Genomic DNA, 23,551 nt, shown 5'->3' with positions numbered 1-23,551 from the left:
GGAGGGGCGTGGCTGTGCTGACCTTTTGGAGAGCAATCCTATGCATTTTCTTGGGCGACATCATGGACTCCGCCCACTTGCTTTTGCTGGAAAACCTTGACGTGGCACGCGATCCGGACGTGACATCACACGCCGGCTTTTCTTCACTTCTGATCTCGGATCTTCACCAGGTTGCGGCATCTTGCAATCGCAGCGATGTGGCTGATCTTATTCAGCCTGATCTCCTTCACGTCCTCCGAGGTGGATATCAACAAGCCGGACGGCTTGGCTCGAGCCAGGGTGGAGGTATGCAACATTACTCGCGTGGCTTGCAAGATCAAGAGAGAGCGATGGAAAAGAAATTCTAGTTTTTACACGGCATTTCTGGGCTTCGGACGGCCAACCTATACGCGGAAAATCAAATAAAATGAAATATACTGCAAGTACGATTCACTCTTTAGAGAAGACGTCATGTCCCGAGTTACTTACACATTTGGGTCTCGCAGAGAAAACGGTCCTAAACAGTTATAATTACCGATTGTAGTGGTTTCGCACTGGGTTTTGTGTGCGTGGATGTGCCCGATTTCTAACACGTTAACGAATGTGCTGTAATGATGTATACATACATTTTTGGATGCCTTTATTGCCATTATACAAGTATAATGAGATATACATAAATAATACGTCAAAGTATAGAAAACAGGGTAGAGTGATGTGCTGGTGTGGAAAATGATGAGATTTCCCCCCCCTAAAGTAGTGGGTAGTATTGTTATTGGATACCTGGCTTGCCTCCACAATTGAACAAAAGCATGCCACTTGTCACCCTTGTTGGTATGGGAACATCCGGAACTTGAAACCGATTCTTCCCTTTCCATAAAGTAGGTTGGTTGCCTTTCCCACAGGGTATGAAAAGCATGAATAGAAATGACAATCTCACAAAAATGAGGGCTCTCTGCCCTTGGGTACATTTCTGGGTGAGCCTGAAATAAAATAGGAGCAAAATTCCCCACGTTCACTTCTAAAAAACATGTTTGTTTTTATTTAACGCTTCTGCGCTCGTATGTGTAACCTACTAAAGACAATCAAATGTAAAAAAAATTGTGGGTGGAAACTGGAGTACCTAGAGAAAACCCACAGAGCGAACATGCAAACTCCATACTGTGAGGACCTACCCGGGATCGAACCCTCTCTCGCCAACTTAGTGTTTCTATAATGATATTTCTTTCCAGACATGTGGTGGATGACAGTTGAATAGGCTCAGAGAGGTAAGCTTTGTTCTGTAATATGACATGACACTCCATGACAATCACTGCTTATCGAAATATGTTAAATCATGTCACTCTTTGTGCACAGGTCAAAGCCTTTGTGGTCGAGGACATTCCTCTTTAGTATCCTTTCGAGAAGTACTACACCTTTACAAATGAATTAAATCCAATTTTGGACAGTCATAAATATATGCATGGACAATTGTTAGTGGATTCTGCTGATGCACATCTCTGAGGGGTTTGTTTTTATAATGGGGTTTTAAGGTAGCCTGCCATCAACAAAAAATGTGGGACGTAAAGCAAGTCTATTTTTTGTCCTTTTTTTAAAATGTATTTAACAGTTTGGCTCCAAGTGTATATTAAATGTTATGAGTCAGTGTATACTTTAGCACAGCCTTGTGTGCATTATTGTACACCCTTCAATCCTTGACCAGGACCCTTTCAGCCATAACCTAGTGATGAAGCACATTCCTGGGGCCGATCCTGAGCTAGTCCTCCTGAACCATTATTATGAGGAGCTTCAGGTAAGTACTGTTCAATCTAGGTCGAAATATCGGCAAATGTTAGGGCCCAAAATATGCTAATATTTTTGCCTTTTTTAGCAACCCCGTCTGAGCATTATAGTTTTATTATAAACTCATGGTGTTTTGTCTCCTCAGAGAATAGCCTTGTCTGACATGACACGCAATGAGATCAATGAGCTTTTAGGCAAACTGGGTTTCTACAAGAAGGCTGAGGCCAACAGCGAAGTGCCAGAGGAGTTTCGCTTCTCCCCCGCCAAAGATAGCCCCTTTGCAAATGAGCCAGTGTACAAGGCCGCCACTCCAACCGGCGCCCCCTCAGAACCGGAGCGCAGTGACTTATAACAATGCTACGATATGGGAATGCTGCTAGACAAGGCTAGCAGAATCTGGATCAGACAAGGAACACTCTTCAATAACGACGACCATTGATTGATAACGTACCGTTTTCACTCTTAAAAACGTCTCACTTGTGTCCGCTTGTGCTTGCTTCCGACCCATCGAATGAAGCCGCAGGCTAAAAATCTGCCGATTGGCCTGTGGCTGATGCTACTGATGGGTAGGCAGGTAAATGCAAAAAAGATTCATGTGTCACCACTTTTTTTTTAAAATAGCATTATGGTCTTGCTTAAAGAGAAACCAGCCTGATTTTCAGTCACGGGTTTACTGAAACACTTGTTCAGTTGCAGAATGTGACATATAGATCACAAACACCACAAAACTTTGTTTTCTCTGCTTTAATAAATTCACATTGAAGTGCGCTTGGTGCACAGAAACATGAAATTGTGTTTGAGCTCTTGTGGAAAGTCTCTTATCTTGGTAGTTCTGAAATATTAAGCATTTGTCTCAGTTTTCTTAAGATCTACAGAACTGAGTCAATACATTTTGTTTCATCCAAGATCTTGAAACACTGCAAACTATAGATATGAAAACAACTTCTAATAATGATTAAAAAAAGACTTTTGCTGTAAAATATACATACATTGGTTAGTTGTTTAAACAGCTAAATCTCATCAGAACATCGCTGTGGTTTTTCCGCCTCCAAAATCTTCCTTTTTTCTCTACTAATAATCCATTATTTAAAACAAACATGCATAATGACGATGGTGTCAAGATTATTAAATCTGTCTTCTTGACACACAAAGACAGTACACAAGTTTAGTCCAATCCTGATGCCTATTTTCAGTAGCACAGCTGACCTTACATTGATATGAATACAGATTTAAAGCTATTAAAAAACAAACCCCAGTGTGAATGTATTAAAATATTAATTAAACACAGACACCCCAAGGAAAATAACTTAAATCTAAATATAAGGATCGGAATTGCGTCGGTAGTGAATTTTTTTTTAAGTACCAACATTAAACGGATAATCCGCAGCATGATACTTAGTTTAGTTGGACTGATGACATTGAAATACAATAACAAATGTATAAATAAGTTAAATAGCGAAGTAGTGTGTGTCACCAGCATGGATATAACTGAATTTTAAACAGGAACAAAATGTGTGGGTGTTCTTTAAAAAAATAGGGAGAAAAAAGGTTATACATTTTTAAAAGATAGCTTCTTTAAAACTATGAAGCTGGGAGGGCAAGAGCAACATAGCTGACAGAAATATTTAACACACTCACGCACACAATCCTCCCTGCGTTATTCATTAGCGAAGGTGTGACCCGCCACACCGAGGTTGAATGTTTTACCACATCGGTCAAAGGTCATAAGGTCGACCCATGGCCATCTCGTGCCTGCGAAGGTGGTTGACCAAAGACTGCACGTAGGTGAACACGCACTTGGAGTCGGGTTTCCTTCCCATGATCATCATGTCCTCCACTTCCAGCAGAGGCATGCACTTGGCGAACGTCCTGGGGAGACAGACAGCGTGAGTGGGACGAGGACGGCGTCTGTTTAGCCGGCGAAAATCAAACTATTAGTTAATGCTCATAAGACGTACAATATGTAGCTAATCAATTCCTAACGGTAAATTTGAAATTGTTCGTACAGATCGAGTTATACTGTCTAAATTCAAAATAGTCAAGGTACAGTAAAGCACTACACACCTTCGCCACGTGGTGCCAGTATCCGTAGAAAATGCACTGTATCATAAATGGCAAAGACATACCGTCTGCCCTACAGCATGAGAACATACTGCAAACATCAACGTATTAAAATGAGTCCTGGATGAGTCATCCAGTTTAGGCATGCACCACAGGCATTCGCCATTCCTGCCTTTAAAAGCATCTTTAAAAGGCTTTGAAAGCCTAATGCATAAACACGTGTAAACTATCACTTGATTAAGAGAAAACCACAAACTTTCCGAACATTTTTTCCCTCCCTGTTTTGTCTCCGAAGCTGTCTGTTTGAAACACACGAAAACATTTGTTCCTTTAAGAGTGTTTAAGAACAGGTCGGCCTGGCCAGATGCCGCAGCCCAAGTTTGGAAAATTTGCACAAAAGGACATGTGCATACCATAGTTGGCTCTTTTCCTCAAACATGGACAAAATGTCTTCCTTGAATATACATTCTGCTCAGCTTCAACAAAACGCGCACACATTTTATGAGAACTACCCGAGGCTTTGTTTTCCCTCTCTCACCATGCATTCGCTTTTAGGCTCGGGTGCGACTTTAGGAGGAGTTTTTGGTTTTAACCAGGCCCTTGGTCACCAGACCCCTGTAGAACTCTTGCAGGTACGTGTACACACACTTCCAATCGGGCTCGCGCATCTTCACCATGTCATCCACATCCAGCAGCTGCGGACAGTCCAAAAGTTTCCTGCGCCCGGCAAAGAACGGGAAGATGGAGACGGACAGAAAGGAGGAGGAAAACGACAGAGGGATGGAAAAAAGGGAATAGAAACACAGAGGACAACAACAGGTGGGAAAGACATTAAGGACATAATACAGATAATGCAGTGAGCAGCCATGATACATCAGTGGACAGACATCAAACAACATAACGTTTTCAGTGTTCATACAAACTAGCGTTGTGTTCACATGCTTTATCAACATGACTAGATCCATCACACACGTGGCATACAGTACAAAAAACATAAAAAGATAAACACAAGTGTCAAATGAGCATTGGGTGATGGTGATGTAGTCTTTTTCTTTGGTCTTTTGGCAAAACAATACAATTCTAAAAGTGACTAAAAGCACAGTTATGAATGTGTGTGTGTGTGTGTGTGTGTGTGTGTGTGTGTGTGTGTGTGCGTGTGTGCACGTGTGTGTGTGCGTGTGACAACAAAATGCAAGTGGGGCAGAACATGTGAAGCGTGCACATCCACACACAAATGGTGACTGTGTTTGAGTGAGAGTCTATAAATCATGGGGATGTGGTGCACGTGGGTGATGTCACAGGTATGGTATATGAAATGATGTAACGACAGGGGGAATCGAAATGATGTGGGAAAGGGAGAAGAGAAGAGATGATTCCGCAAAGGCTGAAAGTCGGATGTTTGGGGGGATTTTTTTGACCTGGTAGTTCTCTGAGTTACCTTCAAGTCTGTAGTTTAGCAAGGTGATGAGATGGCGGGAGGCACGGTGGGGACTTGTATAGGACAGATGAGGAAAGGTGGTTTAGGGGTATTACTTTAGAAGTAGTTGACGGGCTAAATCTGCCTTATGTTGATAGTTATTGTCTTAATATTTGAAAAGTTTCCATTTCAACAATGCTTATTGTCTATTTTACGTCCCAATTTAAGGTCATCTGTTTAATACGCAGCCTGAATCGGTCAGTCAGAATGCTACGTAATCTATCAGGACATTATGGTAATGACATTTTTAATATATTATGTGAAAATCCCTTTATAGCCATAAACAAACACAACAAGTATTGTAATAGTGAATTTGTTGTTGTTTTTTGCCGTGTGATGTATTCATAAGCCACTAAGAAAACCAAAAAGTAATTCATATGTATGGGAAAGGCCTGCAGTCAAAACATCAAATGGAAATAATAACGGTCTTTTTTCTGCTTTTTGATGATGTATTCTGTTATCGCATGCGTTTTTAGCCTTGAAATGCCACGTTAGAACTCCCATAAATTGAGAATGCAGCTATGCTGTTGAATGTGTAAACAAGACGCTGTATTCGCTTGGCATTTTAACGTGCAAATCCACTGCTATTGAAAAATCATAAAAACACAGTTTTATGGCCTTCTTTCTTGCCCCTTTGTTTTGTGACTATATAAGGTTAAAAAATAACAACGGAAAAGCATCTGTCACCGAGTATCAGTCATTCATCACCGACGACACAGTCAACCATGTTTGGACTCACTCTGCGTTACTGAAGGCCACCTCAAAGTTGTGCCTGCGGTTGCTGGGAATCAAGGTGCTGTAGTCAAAGGCCTCTGGAAAGAAATTATGTACCAGTGCACAGAATGCCATGCCGTCACTCCAGCTGGATGAAAAGTTTTGTATATCCACATGCTGTTCGGAGACAGAAGACAGAGCCACTTAAGTGATGGAAACATTCTCCGGATGGTTAGATATTATCCCGGCCAAGTGTGCATTAGCAGATTGGGCTCGGCTTTTTATTGGATGGCAGAAAAGGAGACCGGCGGGTTTGGCGACCCACCTCGTATGAGCGCGTCTTGGCACGACACCAGTCCAGCAGCATTTGCTTGATGGAGTTGGCGTTCGGTACACCAAAGCTGGTGGAACGTTGCACTCTGTTTACTTTGGAAACGGCCTGATGGGGGCTTAAGACCAAGGTTTGTGTCAATCATCTTTTTTGCGTTCTTTGCTCAGTCTTCCTCGGTGTTTATCCTCACCCGCCTCCCTCCTTCTCCAGCTTCTCGATCATGGCCTTGCGGGCCTGCATGGCCGTGGTCTTGGGCAAAGTCTGCGCCCTCATCAGCTCCTTGCGTCTCTCGGCCTGCCTTCGCTCCACCGCGGCCAACCCGCCGCTGCGAGACGAGGACTCATCCTCACGATCAAACACACTGAAAAAAAAAACGTGTAAGCATTCGTGAGGAAAAGATCAGTGTTTAAAATGAGATCAACTATAGGCTCAATAGATGACAAACGAAACACTTTTCTACACACACAACTCACCTTCCTACTTTTTTGCTTGCGTTTGAGGAAGATGAAGATGTATAGCTAAAGGATTTAGACTGGACCGTTCCTCCTAAACGCAAGAAGAATGTTTCAAGAAACCCAAATGAGATATGAAGGGCATATGAATGGAATTTTGGAAGTCGTAAGAGAAAATAAGGGGAAACTCACTGTCACTTTTCTGCATGTAGGAGGCCTCAACAACAGTGCTGCGAGATGATCTACTGCCATCATCTAAGCCAAAAAAAAACTATGAGTTTGGACCATTAAAAACTGTAGCTTATTATTTTTTACAGGATTAATTAAATGGCATGTTTTTAGGGGGGAAATAAAAAGGACATGGAAAACGTACCAGACTGAGCAAAACGGTCCGTCTTGGTGACTTGGCTAAGGGTGCAACCATCCGCAGACTTCTCCACCTTCCTCATCACCACTTCTCCTGCTCCAGAACGACTCTTGTTTGAACGCTCGTCCCTTTGCTGCCGGAGCTCTTGGAGACGAGTCTCGCGTTCTTTTTCTCTCTGGTCTGTAGATGAGATGACAAAACAGAGTCAGGGGATTAAGTCAGCAGACAAAATGAGCAGGAGAAGATGAAACGTCTTGAAAACCCAGAGATTTAAAATATCGGCACGAATGAACATGAAACCCTTTTTGTCGTGATTGGCAAACACTACTCTAAAACAAACCAAAAAGAAGATTTAAAAAATCATGCGTCACCCTAACTTGCAATGCACAATAAAGTAATGTGCGCCTTGCTTCATTGTAAGTATTGCAAAATGATGGGATAGTGCAAAATCACACATACACGCACACAAAATAAATTCTGTAAGCAAAATAGCTGTTAAACTGCACTGCAAACCAACCAATCCTACCTATTTCTTCTTGAGTACACCCCAACATGGCCTCTGAGAGCAGAGTGGATAAAAATATGTTCCAAATGACCACAGACTTATTAAAAAATGGAAGCAATTTTGCCTTGGTGACTCTTGGTAGTAAATTAGATCAAAACTAAGAGCTATTCTTTTATTACCTCTCTTTTTCTTACGAAGGTCCCGCATGGCTGCCCGGATCATTTTCCTCTCCTCGAAATCTTTTGACTCATCAAGCTGTTGGATGATATAAAAGTAATTACAATGAGGGGTTAGTCCTTACACAACGGGGGTCGAAAATGTTTACACATGCTGCACTGATGACAAAGTGCCAACAGACAGCAACGGGCTGGGAATTTTCCAAATATAACCCAGCTGATGGGATTTACTGCACATACACTAAACCTGTCTGTATCTGTTGTATTTGTAATTAACTAGGCTTATAAATCATTCCGAATTACAACTCGGGTGCGAAATACCATTTTATCGAGGAGCTCTTCATCCTCGATGGCAGCCAACTGGTCAGCGTTCAGTTTTGCAGGACACTCCTCAGGACTGGACTGAAGTGTGGAACCATTTGGGATGTGCACTTGAACTGAGGGCCCGGATGAAAACATGGTCTCCGTGGCGGCGACAGGCTCCGTCTCCATCTGAACGAGATAAAACGTGCATGATGAGGGCTGCCAAATTACTTTTGAAAATGTTTTTATTTTTAAATTGTGACCATAGATGGATACTACAGTTTCCTAGTTTCCTAACCTCAAGTGCAGGTTTTATCATTATTCCGCCGGGATGATATTAAGGAAACACAAGTACATTCTGTTGACATTTATAAAGTAATAGGCACAGGGGAATTTAGGTGTGAATAATAGGCCCGGATCAAAGGCTACATCTTTCCCTCCATCTGATAATCTCTTCTAAGAAAAAGACTCCCCGCTCCACGTAGTAGCTCTTTATTTGTTCCACTCTCTTGCTCCGTACGGCCTTAGCAGAAAGAGAGACAGAAAGGCCACGAGAGTAACTTGGTCATTAAGTGTGACGGGCAGTGGGTTTGCAAATGTGACATAGCTGCCAGGAGGTCACTGTTTACGAGACACCATTCCGCCTAGTGGATAGGAGAACGTACACCAAGATGAAGTGGAAGATTTAAAGTCATTCTAAAATTTGTACCAAGTGGAGAGTTTTCAGCTACCAACTATAGTAAAAACCTCAAGGACGAAAGAACATTCTTTTGACCAAATAAAGAGAATGAACTTGTGCACAAATCTGAAGTGTTGAATAATGTGGTAGATAAAACATGGGCTCAGCGCCAATGGCAACAAAAAAAGAAGGATACATTTACTTTTGAGCCCGGCTGTTATAAAGCATAAATATAGAAAAATAAACACTTCAAAGTACACCTAGCTGCTGGATAAAGCTGGAAATCCAAAGTAGGTTGCAGTTGGGAAAAAAACAAGACTAATATGACAGCGGACTTTTCCTAGGATACAAACGTATCACACCTAATGACCGAATATAATGTTCCTTTGAATAAATGGCATGTACTGTAGTTTGCAGTAACTGTTTTTTGCATAATATGAAGCTGGGAAAGATTAGAGATGGGGAAACTACCTTGGTGTAGTTGTTGGGAAGGAAACGCCTTAGGCGGTTACCAAAGTATATTCAGTGACCATGAATCCTAAACAAAACCCCTGTTCACATAGTTCTGAATGTCTGTGGAAGACCACTGTAACTACAGCATGTGCTTTAGGCATTGTGGGTCAGGCTCCAGGTATAACTCAAACAGCTGTCATCATCCACTTTTCTATAAAGGCCCCAGCCTGGCCAGGTTTCCCCAAAGTGAAGAAAAGCCGCAAATGTGTGATCACTGTTGATCAAAGCTGTGTGAAATTGTGGTCCCTGAGACTGGGTGGACAAGGGTCACTTGGACACAAGGAATGTTTGGGTTGCAGTGAGGCCAAACAAGGACTTTGAGTTCAGCAAAGAGAATGTGCAGGGTGGTAGAAAGGGAAAAAAATTCACAGCAATTTTAGTGACACAACCCAAATTTAAGGCAGTTTGCCAAACTCGGTGACGTAAGAGTTGAATGAAGTTGTGAAGAAAAAAACATTTTAACAGTCTTCTTTAAGTCCATCTCCTATTAGATAGCACCTGTCAGATGCTCAAAAGAAACGCGTCACTATGGGCCTTTTGAAAAATATTGCACTGTTGTCCCCCATTACTCTAATGGTAACCAGCTAAGATCTATTCAGAACTGTAAGATTGTAATAGTTTCATTAATGGTGCAGGGTTAAAAACAACTCATGGCCTTTGCTAACACTGCCACCAATAGGCTGCGATGACCTTCAAAACCAGAACTCTCTTACAATTAAACACAGAGGTTATCATCTGTACCGTGTTGCTGTTCCCTGAAGTGTTTCCGATGAGGGAGGGAGCCGAGAGCGAGCGGCAGGACGCAAAGGCTGGAGGGTGAGAGACTGGTCCTGACTCAGGCTCCAATGCTGGTTTTGTGTCGGGATGTTTTGAAGCAGACTTCAGGTCGTCGGCACCATTTCTACTTTCCGGGGTTTCGACGAGGGGTTTACTATTTGAGTTTTCCTCACAGGCTGTATTAAGGGTATCACTCTGCGATGGTGAATCACTCGATGGGGAGTTGGACATGATACCTGGTAAAAGCTCAGGAAGCCCCATTGCCTGGCAAAGAGCCTCCACTTGCTTCACCAACGTCTCCTGTTGAATCCTCAACCTCAAGTTCTCCTCTTGCAAACTGCCCAACGTTTGGGCCAAAGGCACCACTTGAACTTCGGCTTGCTCGAGCCGTACATCCACTTGCTGTCTAAATTCCTTGAGGTCAGCATGGATCTCCTCCACCACACTTCTAAGTGCTTTTGCAAAATCCCTCTCACCAAACTGCTCTTCTTCATAGTCTTGCTGCGAAAGGAGATCACCAATGACCTCCTCCAAGCCAGATGCCGAACAAGGACTACCTGGGCTACCTAATGCCACTGGTCCCTCAGAAGCTGGTAAGAAGTCCAAGTCAACCCCAGGCATTTCAGCAAAAACTAGCTGATAGGCTGTACTGACACCAGAACTTTCAGCTCCTCCAAAAAACAGGTGTGTGTTCTCCCTAAAAGCGTCAAAGTAAAATGTTTTCTGACTAAATTCAGGTTTTGATTTTAAAAATAAAATGCTTCTAAGTGTTCTTTTTTCAGTCCTTTTTCTAAGACCTGTCATATAACACAGGTTCTTTATACAGCCAACAAACCACCCCTCTTCAATGGCCCATTTTGTGCCAACCAATGAGCACGTAAGGAATCTCACAGTCAAGGCAACAGGACTCCCAACCCTTTTTTACAGGTGCCCCACACATGCCCATTTTTGTTTGCCTCATGCATTATTCCATTGAGGCAGTCAGCTGTGCGCAATGGTGGAAGCCCGAGATTACACAATCGTCTCATCACTTTATAAATAAATAAACCAAAAACGTCATCAACCTTTTTGTTACATATTTGTCAACAAAAAACAAGACTTGTCCATACACTGCCGTCTAGTGCATATTCCGATTGTGAGTAAAGTGTTTATGCATTGAAATGCTCCTCTATTATCATAGTAAAAGCAACAATAGGTACCCGAGCAGCTATTATATAACATTATATTTACCTAAATATATGAGATTTTAAAACAGAAACATAGTATATATCCCTAAATACAGAAAAATATTTTTTTTCTAAATGCTTAAATTTGAGCAAGTGAGAAAGTGTCTACGTAAAGTAACATTTGGCTGCCTTCTTATTAACTGTAGTACAAAGCTCAGAAAACCACGCAAGCAACCAAAATATGTCTCTTAAACCTGAACAAGTGCAATGAAGGACAATAAAGGGATCTAGAAGTTTCCAGTGAGCAACAACCACAATGTACAGTATGTGAAGTGGTTAGTTAAGCAGCATGTGTCAGAGATGAGTGGTATTTTAACAATGGGGTCATCACCCCACTGTGCAAATCTACAACAAGCCATCATTGACTTGTAGACCACTGGAGTCCAGAGTCAACACGAGCGGCATGCTACAAGTATGAACTAGGGCTCAACGCTAGAAAGAATATGACTTGGCTGTCATCACTCTTTCATTACATTTGCGTTCAAAAACCAGTTTAGTGAGAAGAGCAGCAACAGCTGAGGCATTAATATCCACTGTCTGTTTGCGCCTGAAGGCATTTTGCCAATTGATCCAATCTCAGGAGTGATATTATAAATAACCCAAATAGAGAAAATGTTATGCAAGGTAGACACTTGAGATTCAAAATATCCTTCTCATATACCAGCCATCTCTTGTAAAAACAATTACCCAAAATATTGTTTTGATGCATTTAATGATTAAATTAACCTCCGCATTTTCACAAATATATTAGATGTGGTTGGACCATTATAAATACTTTGCTGATCACTATGAACCACAGAATGACAAACACTATTAAAGTTTATTTGATATGATACTCCCGAAATGGGCAAAAGTCCATCTGTCAAACCAAGGAAGGAGGCAACGCAGCCTCTGGACACAGCTGCCTCCAATACGAGAGCAATAAAGGCACGATGAAGGAAATAAGGGAGGTTGTGACAGCGGACCACCGAGGAGAAGCCAAGACCACACAAACAGATCACAGACTCAGACAGACCCGATGCTGTTGTGGTCAGCGATAAAAATAAGCTAGTTTGTTTTTAAACCCTTGCTAAGATACACTCAAACGCTAAAAAGCAACCAAAATAACATTCTAAAATGAAAAGACAAGATTTATTTTTAATCATGTGCCGATATACGATCTCTTAAAAATAACCTAAATATATATAATAAATAAAAAAATTATCAAGCAAAACTGCAGAATTATATAAAAATTTAATTTAACCTTCTGTATTGGACATATTTTTTGTAATGAAAAGGAGTATTTAAATGTTTATAAAATAATATATAAATCAGGTCAAAAATAAATCACGTTGCTCAAAATTCATGTGTTAAATATGATACGTTTGGCCATATTGGATGAAAAAAAAAAAGCTAAAATACTTTCATACATAGGTGCAGTCCAGACGGGTTAAAAGATGCGCTAGCGCTTACCTAAAACTGTGCATAAAAAATAAAATTGAATTAAAAAAGTAAGACATTACCTGTAAATTAGGTTGTTGCGCTCAGGTCTGTCTGTCTCATCATTTACAAATTGCTACCTTCTGATAAAATCCTGATGAAGTGTCTTAGTTCCTACCTTTGACTGAGTGAAGCACTAAGTGATGGATACGCTCTCATAGCATCACTTATATCAAGCCCATAGCCTCATTGACACTCCTCCAAGCCCCAATTAACCAACTCCCTGATCCCATAACCAGATGATGTCTGCTCTCCCCAGGACCATTACAGACAGGCGAGATCCCACCTCTCTTTACCTTCTCCCCCCACCATTTCATCAGAAAACTTCCTTTCATGGAGGGCAGTGGGGGGTTAAGAAAGACTGATTCGGATTTTAACTCCTCGCTTAGCGGCGAGAACGGTCTAACAGCAGTCGCTGTCCTCTATCGGCAGTCATCTCAGTAGACATCTCCTAAGTGATGCCCCTTAAGTACGACCAAATAAAGACTAGATGGAACAACTTGTCTTTGAGGGTGATAGATGATAGACAGATGTAAATGAAGCGACACTTGCATAAATCTCAGTGGGCATTTGCCTGCCGAGAGAAAAAGGAGGAATGCCCTGAGCACCTCCTCCTCCTTTGCTCTCTTTCACATACCCTAGAAGGAAAGATGTGACTGGCTACCCTCTCTATATTTGATAAACACTGGTCGTCCCTGGGCTTCTCTTTCTCTGTCCACTTTTCGCTGATCAGACATACTCGCTTCCTTTCTAGGGGATTTTGGATGCGGAAATGAATTGTACATTCATCTGAACATGAGATACTATATATATTTTGAGAAAGTCTGAACAGCCGCGATACTGATTTAGAAGAATTACCTTGATGGAGGATCCAGATGAGATACTGGAGGAAGAGGAAATCTTGAACGGTGAAGCTCTGAGGCCAAGCGTCAGCTCTGAAACATATAGAATCACATTTTTGAACTCCATTTGCCTAAGAAAAGCAAGGCAAAAAATATATGTGTACGCTCTGTGGAAGCCATTTCCCAGTTACATAAGATTCCAGACAGCCATAAACACAAGATGGTAGTCAACCGAAACGCAACCAAGAAATGTCAGCGATGACACGTTTGATCTGAATACCGTTATGTGCGTTTACATCCCCCAACCACTCCAGGGGGAAAATAAATAAATAAAATAAAATCAGATGTTGATATATAACTAGGCGTTGTAAAACTTGGGGACACAGCGTGGGCTAAGTAAAGGGGAAACATGCTAATTAAGTAGTCAAGTCTCATCAAAGTGCAAACTAGGAAGATGTCGTAAAGAAGGTCAGGGGGCATAATTAACGCTAAGGTCCTCCCTGACATAAATGACGTGTTTGGGTTGGTGGCCACGATTGACAGGATAAAACGAAACTTTTAATGTGTTGTTATTTGGAAACTATTACACTGTATGCCATTCATCAAAGTAGTATTCAGAAATACATTTAAAAAAATTCTATAAGATGCAATTAACCGCAAGTAGCTAAATAAGACACTAGCGTACGTCTAAGTCATCCCTCCAGCTTCTCCATTTAAAAAAAATAGTGGACAAACCATTGCACTGTGTTGGTTTACAAGGTCTGTTCAATCCCACTATTCAGCGTGGTTGGAGAGGGACAGTTGTTGCAGCCATAGTCCTGATATACTTTCTGTGTTGAACTACTGACCTCACCCACTCAACAAGGCCTCTGTACAACAAGCACCCTGTAGAACAAGCCTGCTCTTTCATATGTCTGACGAAAATCATTGTCATCAACCCCCTTGTGACCTGTCCCTGGTGCTCATCGCCTCCTACAACTTGGAGGCTTGGTGCAATGTCATGAATAACAACTGCTCTCAAATTAAATATTTAAAACACACAAATAAAAGGCATTTAACACAAGCTAGAGTGTTTTTCCCCACCCTGTTGCTAAGATGCCTTACCTGTTCTCTGCCCAAGAGCATTCGCGGTGGTGCGTGGGGGCATGCTGCTGATGTGGGCAAGGTTGCCCCTTTGGAAGGACGTCGACGAGGATGTAGAGCGGCCGTCTTTGATCTCGATGGTGAGGAACGTCTTCATGTCTGGATCGGCCTCTTCTCGGGTGAGCTTTTGTCCAATCTCTGTCCCTGGGGTCTGATCTTCATTTGAATCCCCTGAGAAGGACCCACTCGTTTCACTCGAGTGTTTCGTACCACCCATGGACTGCTGGGATTGGCCGGTGGAAGACAGAGGTTTCTTCGCCACGCCTCTTAGTTGAGGTGTGGCCTGATTCTTGGATGCGGTAGAGGTGTGAGCTGCCGAGTCTACGCGTGGCCATGTTGGGCTGGTGCCAGAAGGGATGAGGGATGTTGCGGTGGGAGTAAACAATTCTGCCGATCTGGAGAAGTTTGTCTGGCCGCTGCTGCTCAGAGGCGCTTTCTTCAAAGATGAGAAAACGACGTTCTGACTGGACTCGTTGAACTTGCGCATCCGATCGCGGACAGAGTTAGTGCGCTTGCTTGGTTCCAAAGGCGTAAATAGCTTTTGTGGTCCTGTGAAGATACTGAGTAGTGAGTGGGTATTTTAAGAAATAACAGTTAAAAAAAAAAAAAAAGCTACTAAGTTATCTAAACTAGAACGAATTAATGACCATAACATAGAAAGTCTTCAAGTCTCCTGGCAATTTGTCAATGGACAGATATAATATATCTGTGCACTGGTACGTTGAGATACAAGTTTAATTTTATGACCTCAGTGACCCACTTAAAATATGTCTCTAAAATCTTCAAATTTAAATTGATGTAACTGCCACTCATAATGTCAAGTCTCCTCATCAGAATAGGTGCGGCTGGAAGCGTCAAGTCATTTTTTAGGTTTAAATATTTTCCCGAGTTCTAAGAAATGCACAATTTGCATATTTAAATACCTTCTTTTACACAAAGGTAATTTATGTTAGGTGTTGTCTATTGCTTCTAGGCACTTTAATATTAACAGGGAGTGGCGCTAAAAAGAACTTAATGCCTGGCTTTGATATGCTGGTTGAGCTAATAAACTGAAGAGAGCTGCTTTGAGTTCACTGCCACAATACAGCACTCATGTCAAACTAAATAATTTCCTTCTCCGCCCAAAAATTGCAATTGCATCTTTGTTCACTACTGTATATTGTACAATGAGGTTTTTTTTCTTACCAACATCCTTGTCATGAGTGAGGGTAGAATCATATGCTGCAATCTATATGAAAGAAACCAAAATCAGAAAATTATAATCAGTGGAGTAACATGGCATTCAACATTGGGATTTTAACGAACAAGATTTGACACTGGAAATGCTCGCGTAAAGTAATGGATGTGTGTTGTGACAGCTACACATAATCTAACCTACAGCACATAAATAACTGCTGGTCTTTTTTTTTTATTATGTAACGTTTATGTTTGACGATAAGACTCCTGTTCTATTTTTGGCTGCAGGCCCCCAGAGTGTTTACATTACAGTCAGGGGACTGCGCGTCCACCTATATCCAAATGTACAATAAAAGAGGTCCAGTGTGCTATTGGGTAAACGCAATTAAAGAAGACACAGCATGCAGTAAAGTAGTTGAGGAAATAACAGTTGACACGGAATATCGTGCAACACTGAACTAGTGTCTTCTTTGGTTTTGGGTGATGTGAGACAGATCATTCTCCTCTCGGACGACAGGTGAGTTGACACACACTGACGGCAGGAAGCAAAGTTACACAGGTGCAGACGTGTTTGTGTGTGTAGCCATGCAACAAAAAGGTAAACAGCACAGAACTGGATGTCAACTAAAGGGTGTTTATGAATGTCAACATAACCTGGGGGTCACACAAGTATCAAGTGAGTGCCAGGGGGAAGAAAGTGAAGGCGTTTAAACAAATGCTTTGAGACCAAACACTCCCCTCTGGCGGTATGATTTTAACAGTAACTATCAACTATGTATCTAAATAAAACGTGCAAATTCGTGTACACTTGGCCAAGTTACACCTATAACTATATACGACCTCAGCATTTAATTATTCTTAGCCATGATGAGGAATTAGAATTTCTAAATTCCAATAAAAAAAAACACTTTTTTCAACTAATCTAACATTTGATCAAATCAAGAGAAGAGGTGCAAAAATTACCTTTTGTCCGTGAAAATCGAGTTTTCCCTCTGCACTACCATTAACTGGACCAGTCTCAAGAGTTCCGCGAGACCAGACAGATCCGTCCGGAAGGTCCTGGTCGACATGGTGGTCCTGGTCGGACAGACACTGGAGGCTTCTGGTCTCAGTTTCCGGGTTACTACTGTGAGTTGAGCCATCTGTGTCCACCTCCTTTTCCTCTGCTGGACACATCTCAGACATATTCACGGTGTGATCTGAGGTTTGGGGGTCATTGCCGTTTCTTGAAAAATCAATACTTTCAGAAGCCAAAGGGAGCTTGATACAGGAATCGGAGACATCTGAGCCCAGTGTCTGATTGACGCAAGATTGGGACTCTATATCAGGCTCTGATGTTCCAGAGTCTTGTCTGCTGCGCTCAGAGGATTGTCGACTTCTGTCTGAGGAACCAGAGTCCGAACGGGTCCTGTAGGTCGAGCTCAGGCTATTTTCTTCAGCCACAGAATCCATGTTGGATCTGGCAACTAAAGAGGCCACGCTGCAGTCCGAAGCGGCAGAATCCGACCTCTGACGGTGGGGCAGGACCAGGTCGGACTCCGAGGCCATTGCTTCTCGTTGTGGCTCGAGCAGCATTGGTCCAGAGTCATCTCCTTTGACTAGGTGGTCAAGAACGAGTACCATGCCTGAATTGGAGCCTGAACACACACAATAAATAGAGGGGGTAGAAAGTGGGTTTAAAAATGTTCAGACCAGACTTTGAATTTTTTTTCCTTCAACCCTAAACAATCGCAATTTGCCTGAATAAAAAAAAGGCAACTATGGTCAAGATGTGGGTTACAGGCCAGAAAAGAAAAGTACAAAACCAGGAAGAAAAAAAACAGATTAGCACATCCCTAGTTGTAAGTACATGGTACTTCATTCTTTTACGATATAGTACAGTAAGTGAAGAGAAGCAGCAGGTAGTAATTGAGTAAACAGAAGGGAAATGGGACACTTCTGAGCATACGCAATTCAAAGACCGACCTGGCTACATAATATCGCCCAGGATCAAAGACGAGACACGTGGAGACATGACGGGATGTCTGCATTTCCTCCACACAAGCCTGAATTCCTGAGTCACATTTATCAGAATGCGTATCAAAGAGGAGGAAGTGGAGAGAAAGAGCAACGGTGAAGGTGGCAAGACGTCAGAGAGGAAATGGAGTGAAATAGAGATTCATTCTCATTCGTCTGAACTAATTCACTACTCCCTCTCTCCTCAGGAAACCACACTCCAAACAACACAGCAGCGCCCACATCCTTTCTACCTCTAAACACACAACTGTGTACTTTGTGGGGGAATATCTGTGGCTCCGCAGATTCCAGAGATGAAGAAACCGGATCAAATGAGTTATCAAGCCAGTGAATTTTCTCCCAAGTGAACATAAAACTTCTATATTTCAAAGTGGGAAATACAAGTACATTCATTGACCCTCTTCTGTACATCTGGCACACAAAAAAAAGAAAGCATTCCTTTGAAAAGACATGACCACGGATATTCTTATCAGGCCATATTTTGATGCTCAAAATATACTGTACCATTTTTGTTTGTGTGTGTCTTTTATTGAACCACAAACAACATGGCGCCATTGTGAAGGAAGAGGCGGATAGCTCTGGCCGCGGGAGGTATTTTATAACAATACAAAGCGGGGAAACGGACAAAAAATAGAGTGTACGTACTGTATTTGAAGGCCTTCATTGTTTTCAGTTATTCCTGCAGCTCTATGAATGTAAATAGTGTTTTCGGCAACTCTAGGGTGGGCAGAACTACCAAGTGGTCATGTCAGACAAGGATACAATCCCTTCCCATTGAGTCTATACAAACATTTCATTTTTAAAATCATAGCCCTGAGAGAACACTTGCTATAGAATGCAGTACTGCTAAGAATATGATCATATAGTTAAAGCCTATAAATACTAAAGGTTTTTTTTTTTTAAATCTAAGAAGCATGGGAATGATTTTAGCAATGTTGACAATGACAAAGAATGTGCTTTTTTACAAGCTCATCTCTCATTTTCACATACTTTGACCCTAAAAAAAGCACTAGCCGCTCAAAAAACCACCAGCTCTTGCTGCGTGCTCACTCCTATCCCAACCACATAATGTTCTGTCTTTGTTGACAAGTACTTTTCACTGGTGGTCTTTTTTGTTGACACAAGCTTCACCCTGTCTTAAATTGTAAGTTAGGATTAAATAAGCAACATTAGCAGATTTGTTGTGCCACATTTAAAAAAAAGATTCTGTTCTGGTATCAAGTGTATTTGGCAAAGGTGTGGCTGTTGTGTTTGCCGCTTTTGGTTCCCAAAAGTCATTGCCAAAGTCCAGGACTATGGGATGGACTCATAAAAGAAGACAAACACAAGTGCATCTGTACTGCAAATTGGTTTGAATTAAATAAAAAAGCACACTTCACTCTAGGAAGAATTAAAAGTGAATGACATTTGTCAACTGTAAATACATTAACAAGTTTCAAGGCTTGCATTCATGCTGTTTTTATTAACGGCCACAGTAATTAATGAAAATTCTTCACACTTAACTTTAAGCCAGTGGCTTCAACACCCCTGAACAGTTAATAAAGTGACATTAAAGGTCTTTAAAAAATCTGAACTAATATGACTCTCTGCTTGCCACCTCGGAAGAAAAGCTCCTTTGCCCAGGTGTTTTAACAAGCGCTTAAAAGGGAAGTTGTATTTAGCCAACGTCATGCAGCCACAGTTTCATGGCATAGACGTGGTCAGTGTTTTCCTTCAGGTTATCTAAATTTGACCTTCAGGTGAATGTTTATAGCCTAAACAGATTTTGTATGGTAACAATAACAGACGTGTGAGGTGTGGAAAATGGATCCGAGTGCGAGGGTGTGCCTTATTTATGGGGAAGTGGTTCTCACTCACCTAGTCTCTGCAGCTCTCGGTTTTGGTTTATCTGTTGGCCACGCAACTCCCGGATCTGAGATTTGAAGTGTTCTTGTTCACAGTCTTGCTCTCTCCTCTGCAAAATGAAGCAGAGGTGAGTTGCGAGAAGTCAGTTCTTCTGAGAGACCTTAGCCATGCTTTGCCAGACAGAAAAGTATATACAAGTTTCATTTACCAGTTAGTGGCCATAAATACAACAACAACAACAAAATCCATGCTATAATCATTCAACAATGACCCAAAACTGTCTGATCAGTTGCCCAACTTTATTTGCTTTTCATGACCAACTGGTCATCAGAGCAGTCACAACATTAACTCCATAGAGTAGATCCTGTAGTAGAAATAATGCAGAGGACTAAAGAGCATGAGAGAAGTGGAAAAAAAATGTTCAGATAAAAGAAAAATACCCCACAGTGAGACAACGAGGGCAGACCTTGTGAAACTGAACAGGCCAATTGATTGCAACAATAAAACTCCTCCAAGTGCAGGCATGTTCAAAATTATAACTGTCTAACATGACTAACCAGATAAGGCAGCATTTGTGGTTGTTTAAATAGTGAGGGGCGCGGGTGGGGGTGGGGTGGGGGGGGGGGGGGTTGGGGGGAAGTAACAGAAGGTTTAGTAGGGGACTCTGAAACTTGCGACACAAATGATCCAGTAGTTAGAGTGGCCTGTGTTTTTATTTGTTGTCGTCTTTGAAGGAATCATTAACCTTGGGGTTTCGGATATGTATTTTAGCACTAACAGACTACCATAGTTGAGGCCTGGGACAGCCTTAAATAATGTTTATTGGCATGTTAGCCAACGTGAACTCAAAAGTCAGTTCGTGGAACTGTGATTTTAAGGGAGAAAATTGTAACCAGTCATCTGGCTCGGATTGAAATCTTTAAATGAGCACAGACAAATTCAGGACAGGATGTATTCAAAAGAAGCCTATGCTTGCTTGTGTTATGACAACCTGTTGTTCTGAAGTATAATTATTGGTCTGAAAAAAATGGATATAGTCTCATCCCAGGTCTTTCTGCAGAGGCCCAGATGTAAATTAGAATGTAATGTAAAAATAGAAAGTCAAAAGTTAGTACATTTGTTCAACTGTACAATATTTGCGTAATTATTCCCTCTCCGTTAAATGGAGTTGAGTGGGCGGATACAAAGCTCTATGTAAGCAGCTAATTGAATAATAATATGCAAGAACCTGTTTGTTTCCCAATACTCAAGTACACCAATATATGCTGGTGTTCTCGGGAAGTATGTTCTTGTCGAGGACACTAAAAGTACAGACTTGGCAAGAACATGCAGGAACGAGGGGTGCATAACACTTTGTTTGTTTGAATATTAGAGATGAGTATTTGAAATGAAAGCATAATCCATTAACAGCATTTTCATTAACACATCATTTTTAAAGTGTTTTAACAGTTTTCTTGTTATTTGAGTTATTTAGTACACAAACTTTGCTTGATTTGCTTCTCAAAAGTTAAAAAGAGAGGGAGTCCATCTAAAGATGTTGGTGGCTTGCCATTGACTGGCTTGTTTTGTCACAAAGGAACCTGGGACACACTGATCCAAGATAATACACAAGCCTTCTCTGTTTCCACATCTGCAAATTTCCACATCCAAGGACCAAAACGTTCTCAGTCCAATTAGAACAAGATACTGCCCCGCTTTAAAGGACATTTCATGAGCAAACAGGGACAAAACCACATATTGAGAAGGAGCCCTCCATCATAATCGCTAAAATCAAATCCACTTTTTTGAAGGAGACGTTTAACTTTCGCAGCTGTTACAACCAATTGCCCAACCGCATGAAGATCAAATTCTAACCCTCCTCACAGACTCATTTTAAGATACTTATAACACATTGGAAATGCAATCAATTATGCTTTTATAAGACTTAAAAATATAGGCTTAGATTTGGCAAAATCTTTGGGGAGATCCAAAAAAACAGCACCTGACGACAATTTATTTGAAATTTACTTAGTTGATTTACAATCAACCTTCACATAAAGAAAGAAAATGCTCTATAAAGACATTTCAATTTGTTGATGCAAGGAACTATGGAAATCTCTTATTCAGTGCGCAAACAACCAAAATAAATGATTATTATTTTAAGGCATGTGATCTGAAACTGAGCATTGAAGAATTGGCCAGACTCCGCGACTAAAAAGACCATCTTTTAGAACACAAGCCAGATGTGTGATAGTAGTATGTTGACTTGCACACCATGAGTAGTTTTTTGACATCATAAGCAGGATCAAAATACATGAAATAACTCGTGCGCATTGAGTTCAATTTGTGTGAAAGACTTATGAAAGAAGTGAAATGGAATTTTGTGGCCAAGTAAAATGGGGAAAGAAGATGCTTCCATGTCATTTTTTTCCATTTCACTTCCTCCACTTGTGGAAAAAAAAAATCTCAAGTGACTAAGCATATTGCCTTACTTCGAAATCCTTTCAAACTTTAAGACAATAGCCACTAGTGACTAAGGACGATAAGTTGACTGCAGTAAAGGGTTTAAATTCTGTGGAATGTGGTGCTTGAAGAGCTTGGAAGAACACTTTTTTGCCCCATTCAAGACAAACGACGAAGGCCATAACGGTTAAGGTTACATACAGAGGGTGTCTTCTTTTTAAATGGACCTACACAGGAGTCACAAGGGCAAATAATGGTGTTTGAGCTATAAACACAATTAGAGAGAAAGAGCATTTCCGCGCCTGCCTGTTCTTACCAGAAGCCGTGACGGCCATCAGTTCACAGCTTCCACTTAACCTCTGAGAACAGAGAGGGGAAAAAAAGCAGAGTAAACCTGCTGCTCGCCAATATGCTGTTATTAGCGGCGTCGAACCGGATCAGACGGCGGAGACCAAAAGAGTCAACTGTGACACCGACCCTGTACCCAGCCACTTTAAAGACCTCATTCTAAACTGGCCGCAGAAGCATGTTTGTGTTAAGACTATAATTACAAAAGCTCATAGCCCTGACCACAAATATGAGGACTGTCCTCTTGTGTGACCACAGCAAGGCGTAGGCCATCTGTAGTCTTCTGATCTAACATTTTAACAAGAGCGCAGTCCAAAAGGAGAATGTTACCTTTCCCACCATGTGCTTTGCAGGCATATGGATTAATAAACTAGACTTGAGTGCTCTCCATTGCTAAGGAATTTGCATTCATGCCACCATGTGGAAAGGACTCCAAACCTGGTGGCTTTTCCATGAGTGGCTCCACATACTCGGCCAACCTCCAAAGTCAAAGCTACAGTAGCAATCATGTCTGCATCAGTCTGGGATGATGAAACCCGCAAAGAAAATTCATTCCGATTACTTTTTTTTGGGGGGGGGGTTGCGTTTTATTACGGAGCATGTTTTATGACGAGTTCATGTAACAAGAGGTTCCTAACTTTGATAAGAAAACACAAAGACATACAATCATAAAAATCAGATCAAATAGATTTTACGAGGACTATGACGATGGTTCTTGATTCTTGGCCTCGTAAAAAAAGCAGAAATTAATTTATATTGATACAAATAAAAACAATTACCTCAAAATGACACAAGAGCTGTAATTGTTTAGTTGACATTTTTGAATGAGAATATATCTGCCTTCTCTCAATCTTTTGAAGCATTCTAAAGGATTACACTTCAACTTCAAAATGATAGATAAACCCTTAGTACTTAAAAAGG

At 41.4% G+C, this 23,551-nt stretch overlaps 2 protein-coding genes across 2 annotated transcripts in view; one reads left to right on the top strand and one right to left on the bottom strand.

Annotated features, from left to right (window-relative positions):
• The first annotated feature begins 75 nt into the window (after positions 1-75).
• Positions 76-2,524, top strand: selenom (selenoprotein M). Its single transcript, XM_077599997.1, has 5 exons — positions 76-285; positions 1,209-1,244; positions 1,333-1,367; positions 1,690-1,768; positions 1,904-2,524. Exons 1-5 carry the CDS (start codon positions 196-198, stop codon positions 2,108-2,110), a joined length of 447 nt encoding a protein of 148 aa, XP_077456123.1. The 5' UTR covers positions 76-195; the 3' UTR covers positions 2,111-2,524.
• Positions 2,488-23,551, bottom strand: part of smtnb (smoothelin b) — a 38,388-nt gene continuing 17,324 nt past the window's right edge. The window contains 18 exon segments of the mRNA XM_077599993.1: positions 2,488-3,627; positions 4,358-4,374; positions 4,376-4,402; positions 4,404-4,536; positions 6,036-6,187; positions 6,336-6,459; positions 6,532-6,702; positions 6,815-6,887; positions 6,986-7,048; positions 7,167-7,340; positions 7,687-7,719; positions 7,845-7,920; positions 8,163-8,333; positions 13,677-13,753; positions 14,765-15,352; positions 15,989-16,031; positions 16,943-17,616; positions 19,853-19,949. Coding sequence (XP_077456119.1) covers positions 3,474-3,627; positions 4,358-4,374; positions 4,376-4,402; positions 4,404-4,536; positions 6,036-6,187; positions 6,336-6,459; positions 6,532-6,702; positions 6,815-6,887; positions 6,986-7,048; positions 7,167-7,340; positions 7,687-7,719; positions 7,845-7,920; positions 8,163-8,333; positions 13,677-13,753; positions 14,765-15,352; positions 15,989-16,031; positions 16,943-17,616; positions 19,853-19,949 — 2,847 coding nt within the window. The 3' untranslated portion in view covers positions 2,488-3,473.

Source organism: Stigmatopora argus, chromosome 5 (assembly GCF_051989625.1).
Source record: "Stigmatopora argus isolate UIUO_Sarg chromosome 5, RoL_Sarg_1.0, whole genome shotgun sequence".
NCBI classification, from domain to species: Eukaryota; Metazoa; Chordata; class Actinopteri; order Syngnathiformes; family Syngnathidae; genus Stigmatopora; species Stigmatopora argus.
This window is presented reverse-complemented; position numbering and strand designations above follow the sequence as displayed.